General features: G+C 56.3%; 1 protein-coding gene across 1 annotated transcript in view; it reads right to left on the bottom strand.

The window, feature by feature from the left end:
* Positions 1-737: 737 nt before the first annotated feature.
* Positions 738-9760, bottom strand: part of TTC7A (tetratricopeptide repeat domain 7A) — a 175128-nt gene continuing 166105 nt past the window's right edge. The window contains exon 20 of the mRNA XM_044663296.1: positions 738-1155. Within this exon, the coding sequence (XP_044519231.1) occupies positions 934-1155 (222 nt within the window). The 3' untranslated portion in view covers positions 738-933. The remainder of the gene's footprint in view (positions 1156-9760) is intronic.

Below are 9760 nucleotides of genomic sequence, written 5' to 3'. Positions count from 1 at the left end.
CATATCCCTTGGTTCCACCCATGGCAGAAGGAAAGAGTCTAAATACTTCATGGACCCCCAAGACAAACATGGGGGGAACAGCACAAAATTACTTCAACCCAGCATTTAGACAAGAGAATACTTCTGATGCCCACTGCTTCTGGGATAATCCAACCAACACAAGCCTCTGTGAGCCAGCTAAAAGGTCCGAGTACTCCTCCTCCTAACACCTTCTTTCTCATCTACGGTCTCCTTTTGCAGCAGGCTGGGGCTAGCGAGGGGCCAGGGAAGAAGAACACTAGCGTCTCCTGAGGTCTGATGGAGTCAGACCCTTCAGCAGCATCGGAAGCCAAGGCAGAGATCTCCCCTCCTGGGCTTTCAAAGGCAGGAAAAGTAGAAAAAAACGTTATCTTCCCTTACAACCAAAGAGGTCTTCTGGGATAAATATCTTTGGTTTTCTCCCACTATAGAAAAGGAAGAAAGCTTAGCTTTGGAACTAAAAAAATGCTTTTGCTACTGAGTTGGAAATCAACGTACCATGACTATTTGGGGTGGATTCCTGGGGGTGGAAGAAGGGGGAAGATGGCACTGAGGACTTTTATACAGACACACATATTCCCCACAGACACATTCACTCCCAACACACACACACACACACACACACACACACACACACACACACACACACACACACACACACACACACACCCCTTTCCTTCCTCTCCCCCGACCACAGAGACAAGGTGGCATCAGCCGGGCTAAATCTAATCTTTCCCTTGGAGTCCAAAGGGGCACAGAATTTGTTCTGGATGCCAATCTTTCCAGGGGAGCAGCACCCGGCAGACCGGGAGAGAGGCGGCTCCAGAGTGGCACCCTAAGGCCACGTTCTGCGGGGCTCCCCCCCGAGCTGGGCACGGCTAGGTGAGCACGGAGCCCCTCGGCGCTCGGCTATGGTCAGAGCTCCCGGGGGATGACGGTGAAGGGGACGATGGGGCTGCTGGCCTCCAGGTCAAGGGCAGTGAGGAAGCAGTCCACGGCGGCTTCGTTCTTGCCCTGGGCCCGCAGGACTTCGCCGAGGCCATTCCATGCTTTGTGGCTGGTGCTCTGGATCTGGATGGCATCTCTCAGCACCTTCTGGGCCAGGTCCTGCCGACCCTGTCTGCTGAGCATTAGACCCTGCAAAGCAAGCACATGACAACGGGAGGTGAGGGAGAGGTACCGAGGGACCCCAGGACTTTGGGGAGAAGTCCCTCACCTCCAGCGGACCCTGGCCTCCATTCTGGCCCACTTTCCAGTTCTTTCTGGAGACCACCTATGACTTTTTCTCCTGCCTCCTCGTCTTTGCACTGGCTGTCCTCTCTCACACCTGGAATTCATTCTTCCTGCAGTTTCACCTTCCAGAACTCTGAGCTTTCAAAGCTCAGCAGCACAAGGGACGCTTCTGTGGCTCCTAGGCAGCCAGGTAGGGCAGTGGTCAGCACACTGGCCTTGGAGTCAGGAAGACCTGAGCTCAAGGGTTCTGCCGGAGACTTTCACTCGCTGTGGGCAGCCTGGGCGAGCTACAGGGCTCTGTGAGCCCCGGTTTGCTCCTCCTCTTCCCCATTCCTTGTGGGATAAAGCCCCCACTTCCCAAGGATGCCTCTCCAAAGTGCTTTTCAAATGCAAGAGCACGGTAGGAATGTTAGCAGCATTGGTATTCCTTCCCTCACCCAGCTCGGGCATGTGTTGTGATTCCTGTTGGTGTGCACAAGATAGTTCTTCGGCACCAAGGACGACGCAAGCTTCGGAAGGCAGGGGATGCTTTACTTAGGCCACATGTGGCCATTGTTTTGTCCTCGTCCTCCTCCCGGAGGCTGGGGCTTCCAGGACACGCTGGTCCCCCTGCCGCGTGTTCTCCCGCCCTCAGTGCTAAGCACCCCACTCGCTTCCCGCTGACCTCACTGGCCTCCTTGGATTTCTCCTCTCTAGGCTCTCTTCTCTGGGCTTTGATCTCCCTTTGCCGGGTGCTGGGATCCAAGGAGCCCTCAAGGAAGTTTGCTTCTAAGGGAATCACCAATGGCTATTTCGCATTTCAAAGTGGGTGCTGACCTGGAGACGGCAAATCTAACCTGTCCAAGGCGGCTAACAGTATTTTTCTCCTTAAACCCAACCAAATTTTTCAAACTTTTCCATTTCTGTCAAAGATACCACATTTCCCTGTGTCTTCCAGGTTCTTCCTCTTGGTTTTCTTGTCCTCTCTCCCTGGGCATCTGACCCCCTCCCTCCATTCAAGTCACGCAGGGACCCTCATCGGCTCTGCCCACGACACTATGAAGTGGCCTCCTGCCTGCTTCTCCTGCCCACTACAACTTGTCCTCTAGAATGCTGCCAAAATGATTCCCTTAAGGAAGGGATGTGCCAGCCTGTCACTTCTCTCCTCAGTTTTAGCAGCTCTACATCCAATATCAAAGTGCTCTGTCTGCTCACAAGCAAGGGTGCAAACAGCCTGGCCCGGCCATAGCCTGGACTAGTCCCCCTCCCACACTCTGTTCCTCCTCAGGACGCTCCTACCTCCAGGCCTTTGCCCTTCCTATCTCCGGGCTTGGAATAATTTCCTCCTCACTTCTGCCTCATGGAATCTCCCTCTTCCTTCAAAGTGCTGCTCAGGTACCACTTTCCACATGAAGCTTTTCCCAATCCCCTCAATTGCTAATTCTGTAAAGAACAACTTAGCATTTATTCCCTTTACATTATTTCTGTATGTAATTATGAGTACTCCTTGACTCATAGTGTCTGGGTCCTTTGCAAGTCTGGTCACACCCCTCTGGACCCTTTTCTTTCTATCAATATCCTCCCCAAGGGGCAGCAAAGTGGCTCAATGGATTGAGAGCCAGGCCTAAAGATGGGAGGTCCTGGGTTCAAATATAGCTTCAGACACTCATAGCTGTGACCCTGGGCAAGTCACTCCCCCATTGCCTAGCCTTTACACCTCTTCTGCCTTGGAACCAATAGACAGTATTGATTCTAAGATGGAAGGTGGGGATTAAAAAAAAAATCTTCCCTAAAACAGGATAACCAGACCTGAGCTGAGCACTCTACTAGTCCCACACAACCTGTCTGTCAATTAGCTTTTTTTTTGGCTGTCACATCACATTGTTGACTCCTTTTGGGCTTGTGGTCCACTAAGACACCTAGACCTTTTAAAGATCCGCTGCTTTGTCCAGGATCTCTTCCCACACCCAATCTCTAAGCCATGGGGCTGATTTTTTGAACCCACATGTGAGACTGCATTTGTCTTTACTAGATTTCCTCCTCTCAGCCTTGAACAATGGCTCTCGTTTCTCCAGATCTTTCTGGAACCTGACGCCACCCCTTCCCACTCTGTATCATCTGCAAATGTTCTGAGCCTGCCATCCGGGCATGCATGTAAGTCGCTGGCAGGAAGCTGCCTTCGCTTCAGCCAGGGAGAAGCTTCTTCTGGTGGCCGCCCACTGACGGGCAATGTGCATTTTTAGCTGGAACATTTCACCCCCTCCCTCCTTCCCAAAGCTGGAGTGTGGCTCCTCTGTTGCTATGGAGACCTGCCCGGGAGATCCAGGAGCATCACTTCATAAAGCCGCCTGAGAGCAGCAGCACGGCTGCAGTGTCTGTTCTGAAATCCTTCTCTTGGCTCTGATGGCTGCCCTGTTTGGATGGACGAGCTGCCTGCGAGGCGGCCCGAGGGTTAGGACGGGGCAGAAAGCCGTGCCCGGCGTCAGGCTCGGAGGGGCCCAGAACCCGGAGGGGCTCTGCCCAGGAAAGGCTCCCTCCCCAGGGGCCAGGTTCCCCCCACACTCCCTCCAGGCCCCTCCCCGAGAAGAACGCTTCATGTGAACCGGCCCATCCGTGCCCGGCGGGCGCTCCCCGACATGCCACTACAGCACAGCTCTTGCCCCGCCTGGCTCCTCACCGTCCCACCCCAAGCGGGCCTCCCCTCGGCCACAGGCCACAGGCCGGGTTCTGCTGCTGATGGGCGCTCTGGGTGGCTGAGCAAGTCTCCTGCTCAAACCCTGACTGCCCGGTGGGCGTGCTGAGGCAGAAACATCCAGGGCCCTGGAGGGGGAGAAGGGACAGGCGCTGCCTCCCTCTCCAGCAGGGATGGCTCCAGTCCTGGGACCCTCCCCGGCCAGGGCTCCAGGGCTAAAGCTCACCTCCCGCTTTTTCTTCATTCCTCTGGGCACCTCCTCCAGCCCCGGGAGCAGAGGTCAGCCATGCTGTTCTGGAGCACAGAGTCGGGCCTGCCTGGGGCCAGCCCAGCCCACAGCTTTTCTCTGACTTCTCTAGGCAGACTCCCTGCCTCCTCCCGCACCCCTGGGAGGCCCCAGGCCAGGCAGGGGGCAAGAAACGATTCGGCCCTCCTCTCCGCGCTGGAAGGCCACTTTCGTGATCCACACCAGGGCCCCGCGCAGCATCAGCGCTTTCCTACAGTCACAGCTGACTTGACTTGCCCAAGATCCAGAGCGAATGAGCCTGGAGGCAGAGTGTGAATCCTCCAGCTTTCTTGCCATGAGGTAATGCTGAGTCTCAAACTCTCTCTCTTCTGGGATGTCTCAAACAAGACTGGGTAGGGCCAGCTCAGGAGCGTAGTAGATGGAGCACCAGGTCTGCCAGTCCTGGGTTCAGATCAGGCTTCTGATACTCCCTAGCTGTGTGACCCTGGCCTAGCCCTAGCCCCTCTTCTGCCTAGACACAAGGTAAGGGTTTAAATGAAAAAGAAAACAAAATGGGAGTGGCTGGCGCAGATGGAGGAGGCTCCGCCTGAGTCCTCTTGCTGTGGGCCGAGCCTGTCTAGCCTCTGCTCTCTCTCTGGGGTAGGCGTGCTGGGGGTCCCCCGGGGGCTCCTCCTCTTTTCTCTCTAAAGTCTCTCAGCTGTGATTTCAGCGGCTCCATCTCTAGGCAGGTGACCTCCAGCCTACAGACCCACCATGCTCTCTCCGGATTCCCAGGGCACAACTCCAACTGCCTTTTGGGCATTTCAAACTCTGAGCTTGTGGGGGCACTCCCCGCCTCATGCCCCGAGCCTGCCCCTGGGCTGCTCCCCAGTTCCCCATGGCCCTTCCCCTGCCAAATCAAGCTGTTTCTAGCTCTACAGCCTCTCTCTTGCACCTGCCCCTTCCATGATGCCCACATAGCTACCCTCTCTTGGTAGAGGCCCTCCATCCTCTGCCCACCTCGGCGGTTCTCTAGTGCCAAGCCCCTGCTCATACAGTCCAGTGGCTCCCGTGCCCTCGGCATCCAGTGCCCAGTTGTCTTGGGGGGCTGCTAAAACTCCGTGCAACAGGGCCCCCTCCTTCTCCTCCAGGCTGCTCCAGCCACCTACTTCCTTGTTCTTCCTTATACCCAACACGCCATCGTCTCTGCTTTCTGAGTGTCCTCCCAGCCACCTCCTACATGAAGCCTTCCTTGACTCCTCCGGCTGCCTGGAGACATGACCCAGTGCCCCGCACGGTAGAGCGTGCATTCCTCGAGCGCAGGGCAGACTTCCTGTCCGGTCTGGGTTCCAGGCCCTGGCTGACCACCGGAATGGGGCAGGCACTTGGCGCTTCACCTTTCTGGTCCTTAAGCCCAGCCTCGAGCCTCCGTGTCCGCAGCTCCTGGGACGGACTTGGCTGGAAAGGGACGGCCCTGTCAGGCCGGGGCGGCCGCTGGAGCCTCAAGAGCTACTCCCAGAACAGGGCCGTTCCTCGTGGAAACGAGGGTGTGGGCCCGCAGGCTGGGGCCCCGCCAGGAGCAGGGCTGGTGGTGGAGGCCTCCATGGCGGCTCTGTCTAGGCCGCCCTCCCAATCCCCACTTGTCTGCAGGCCAGAACAGTGACCAGTTCCAGCGTCATTCCTTCGGGGGAAGCACGGCCCTCTCCAGGCCATATTCTTAAAACGCAAATGCCTCCTGGGAGGAGGATGGAAAGGCCTCCGCCGGCCCTTCTCTTGGAGCTTCCTCCAGGCCAGGCGCCCTGGGTCAGGCTGGGAGAGAGGCCCGCTGGGAGCTGCCGCCTTCCTTGGGTCCCCTGCCCCCGCCCGGGTTATTTATAAAAGTTATTTTGGGAATTTTTTCTTCTGAGCTCCAGGCACATTCCTGAGAGTCCGTAACACCCTCTCCAGCTGGAATATGGGATCTTCCAGAGGCAAGGCCGGCCAAGCCTCGGGACAGAGAGGGAGGGGAGAGGTCTGGGATGGCTTCCCTGCACGGGAGGGACGAGGGAGCCCTGAACCACACGCGCTGCCCCTCGCAGCCCAGAAGCACAGGCCCTCGCCGGCCCCGTTCTGCCCTCGCTGCCTCACCCCCCAGACGGCTCCCGCACCGACTGCTCCCTACAAGGTCCTGACCGGGAAGCGCCCACGGCCAGTGGGCAGGTGGGAGAGCGCCGAGGGCTCAGAGCTCAGCACGCTGGGGCCTGGCCCGCGGCTCCTGCGCACTAGTTCCTCGGACCGGCCATGTCCGGGGCGGCTGGTGGCCCAGAAAGGCCTGCCCTGAACCTGGCCTCGGACACGTCCTCCCTGCTCAGCGGCCTCCCCGGGCCAGGCCAGGCCCCAAAGCTCCATCCATGAAGTGCTCGGCTTTTCCCGAGGGAATGAGGTCCGCAGTCAGGGAGCCGGAGGGGCCCCGGCCATCCTCGGCACCCACGAGAAGGAGTGACTTGCTCAAGACCACACGCAGGTAGTCCCAGAGCTACTATGTGAACCTCAGAGCTCCGTCTCCTGAACTGCCAATGGCTGTAGGGGGGAGCTTGCCTCGGGCCCAGGAGGCCTCTTCTCAAATGGGCCCTCCCGTGCTCCCAATGCTCTCTGCTCCCCAGGGAGGGCAGGGACCAGGCGCAGCTCAGCAAAGAGGCTCCCGGCGGCCTCGCTGTCCCCTCTCCTCTGCCTGCTCTTCCCCCATCTGAGGATCCTGCCCCTGGAGCGAGCCCCGAGCCCGAGCCCGAGCCTGAGCCTGAGCCCCAAGTCCAAGCCCCCCAAGCCCAAGCCTGAGCCCCGAGCCCGAGCCCCGAGCCCCTAGTCTGAGCCCGAGCCCCAAGCCCGCCTCCGTTTGTCCTCCTCCTCCCCTTGGGCAGGAGGTCCATAGCGGAGCCAGGTCTGACGCATAACCAGCTCAGAGAAGAGGCACCACAAGGAAGAGCCCGAGGACTCATGCTTGACCCCTAGGGAGGGTCCAGAGGCTGCGGCCTGGGTCAGATCCACCTCGATCAGAAGCTGAGGTCACTGACTGACGAGAGATTCCATTGATTGATGTCATTTAAGCCCTTCCCTTCTATCTTGGTATCAGTTCTAAGGCAGACGAGCAGGAAGGACTAGGCAATCAGGGTGAAGTGACCTGCCTGGGCGCCCAGCTAGGAAATGTCGGAGGCCAGATTTGAACCCAGTCCTCCCAGGTTTGGGGCTGTGCCAAGAAGTTTTATTTTCCTCAGAGGAGATAAGGCCTATTTTCAGCCAAGTTAACTCTAGAGCTAGGCTAAGAGGGCAAGGCCATTGGCTTTAACAATAGTAAGGTTCCCAATTCTGATTCTCTTTGGAAAAGATTATTTTGAAAATATTATTATTTTGAGGCCAGGCTATGGGATATGTGCTGGGTTCAAATCTGCACTCTGTCCCTTACTATCCCTAGACCTAACCTCGCAGGGTTTCAGTTTCCTCAGCTGTAAAATGAGGGGTTGGACCAGGTGGCCTTGCCTTCAGATTTACTGAAAAATCAAACGACCCAGAGCTTTGGAATTCCTTTTTAAACCTGAGTCTGGGTCCATGAAATCCACAGTAAAAGTGAAATAAAACCAGGCCCCCCGCAAGAAGAAGAGTCCTCAGCAGGGCCCTACGTAGGATGCATTTTCCAGACTCCTGGCTCGGGGTCCCAGGAGAGGCCCTCTGAAGACTTGGGGATGTACCCTTTGCCTTCCCAGCCCCCCAGGGGAGACGCCTGCCAGAGGGATGGGGGCAGGAGAGCCTCGCTGCGTGTAGGCAGCCACCTACGTGGTCTGCGGGGAAAGTTTGATTCCAGGCAGTTGTATGTAACGATTCAGGCCTGGGGGAGGAAGGCGGGCAGACACAGAAGACGAGGCCGGGGTACATTTTTTATATGGGGCCCAGCTGGGGGTACAAGGGAACTCACAAGGGCTCAGTTTACAGTTGGGGAGAGGAAACCCTTGGTTTCCACGGTGCAGAAGGAACATGTGGGCCCCATGAGGCCCAGCCCTCAGGTCTCTTAGATACCATCCCTAAAGCCTTATTTTCTGACCAAGAAACAATTCTAAGACAGGTAAGTAAGGGCTAGGCAATGGGAGTTTAGTGACTTGCCCAGGGTCACACAGCTGCCTCCCTCTGAAGGCATCTACTCCCGTGACAGGCAGGAAGAGAGAAAGAAGTTTATGTGACCTTTCAGGGAATGACTGACTGGGTCTACAGCCCTCGGCTTTCTTAGGGCTGGCTTGATCTCAGAGAAACTGGGGTTCCCCTACGTGCTCCTGCCACAAAATGCCTCTCCAGCAGCTCCTGCAGAGGGAGGGAGTTCCTGAAATTTCACCGTCACAAAGGCACCACTTTAGGGTTCTGGGCTTTTCAGCCTCTACAAGCTCTCTATGAAAGTGCCAGTGCCCAGTGGGTGAGGATCAGTCCCTTCAGGCCCCGCCAGCTGCCATCACCCACTGGAGCACCGTCTCAGAGAGGGCCCTCCACCTTGCCTTAAGTGGCTGAAGTCAGAGAGGAAGGAAGCGAGCTAGGATCTAGCTAGCCTCTGACCCCCAAATCCAGCCCTCTTTATGCCATGTTATGGTGGAGCCATGGCCACCGAGACCCAGGGGAACAAGGAAAGGAAGGTGTCTGAGGCAGCCTCACAGTTCTGCCCAGGCCTAGACAGGATTCCAGACTGTCTGCTCCATGACCCAGTATACCTGGGAGAGCGTGAAATCAAAGGGCCTGAGTCCTGGAGATTACAGGATGGCTTACGACTCAGGCGGGGGCTGTTAAAATCCATTCTCATTTTTTGCTGTTTATAGAATTAATCAGAAGTGATTTATTGTCATCAAAAATTAATGGACCACAAATGAACCCTAAATTATATGTAACGATCACTGATAGAAATTTTTCTTCTCCTACCTCCTACCCAATTACCAAACAGCTATAGGGGTTTAAAAAAAGAACGGAAATACAAAGATGGCCACCTCTTAGGATCTCAATTATCGACAAAAATCTCAAACTGGCTCCTGCAATACCGACCCACGTAATAATTAGAAGTTGGTTTTTTTAAATTCTTTTTTTTTTAATCAGAGAAATTCATCCTTTGTTCCTCTTTTAAAGCTCCATGCTTTGGTGTATGGAGCTCCTCCAAGCTGGCACCAAGCTGCCCAAACCCTGAATGGGCATGAACTCCTACCTCCTAAGCTGGAGCCCGCTATGTCCTTCCATCTAACCCATCAGACCCCAGGAGTGGGGCGGGGGAATCCTTGGGGCTCAGCTGCTCTAACTTTCACCTGCACGAGAATCCTCTCGAAGTCGTTCAGGCTCTGTCTAAGCCCTCTTGGGGCAGCTCTGCGTTTTGGGAAGGCCTCTCTCCACGCCTGGCTCTCGTGGCTTCGGAGTCTGCCTTCTGGTCCAAGCCCACCTGGCAGGTCTACTCTCTGGAGCACAGGACGGCCCTCTCTCTACCCAAAGCCAGCTCTCATTTCCCCAGAAGCCTCGGTGACAGGTTCGACTTCCTTATTTCCTTCAGGGTCTACTTTTGTGCACAAACCAAAATGAAGCATTCCTGGTTTCAGGGGGCTTGTGTTCTGTGGCGGGGG

Source organism: Gracilinanus agilis, chromosome 2, assembly GCF_016433145.1.
Source record: "Gracilinanus agilis isolate LMUSP501 chromosome 2, AgileGrace, whole genome shotgun sequence".
Taxonomy (NCBI): Eukaryota; Metazoa; Chordata; class Mammalia; order Didelphimorphia; family Didelphidae; genus Gracilinanus; species Gracilinanus agilis.
Note: the sequence above shows the minus strand (reverse complement) of the source record. Positions and strands in the feature narration are given on the sequence as shown.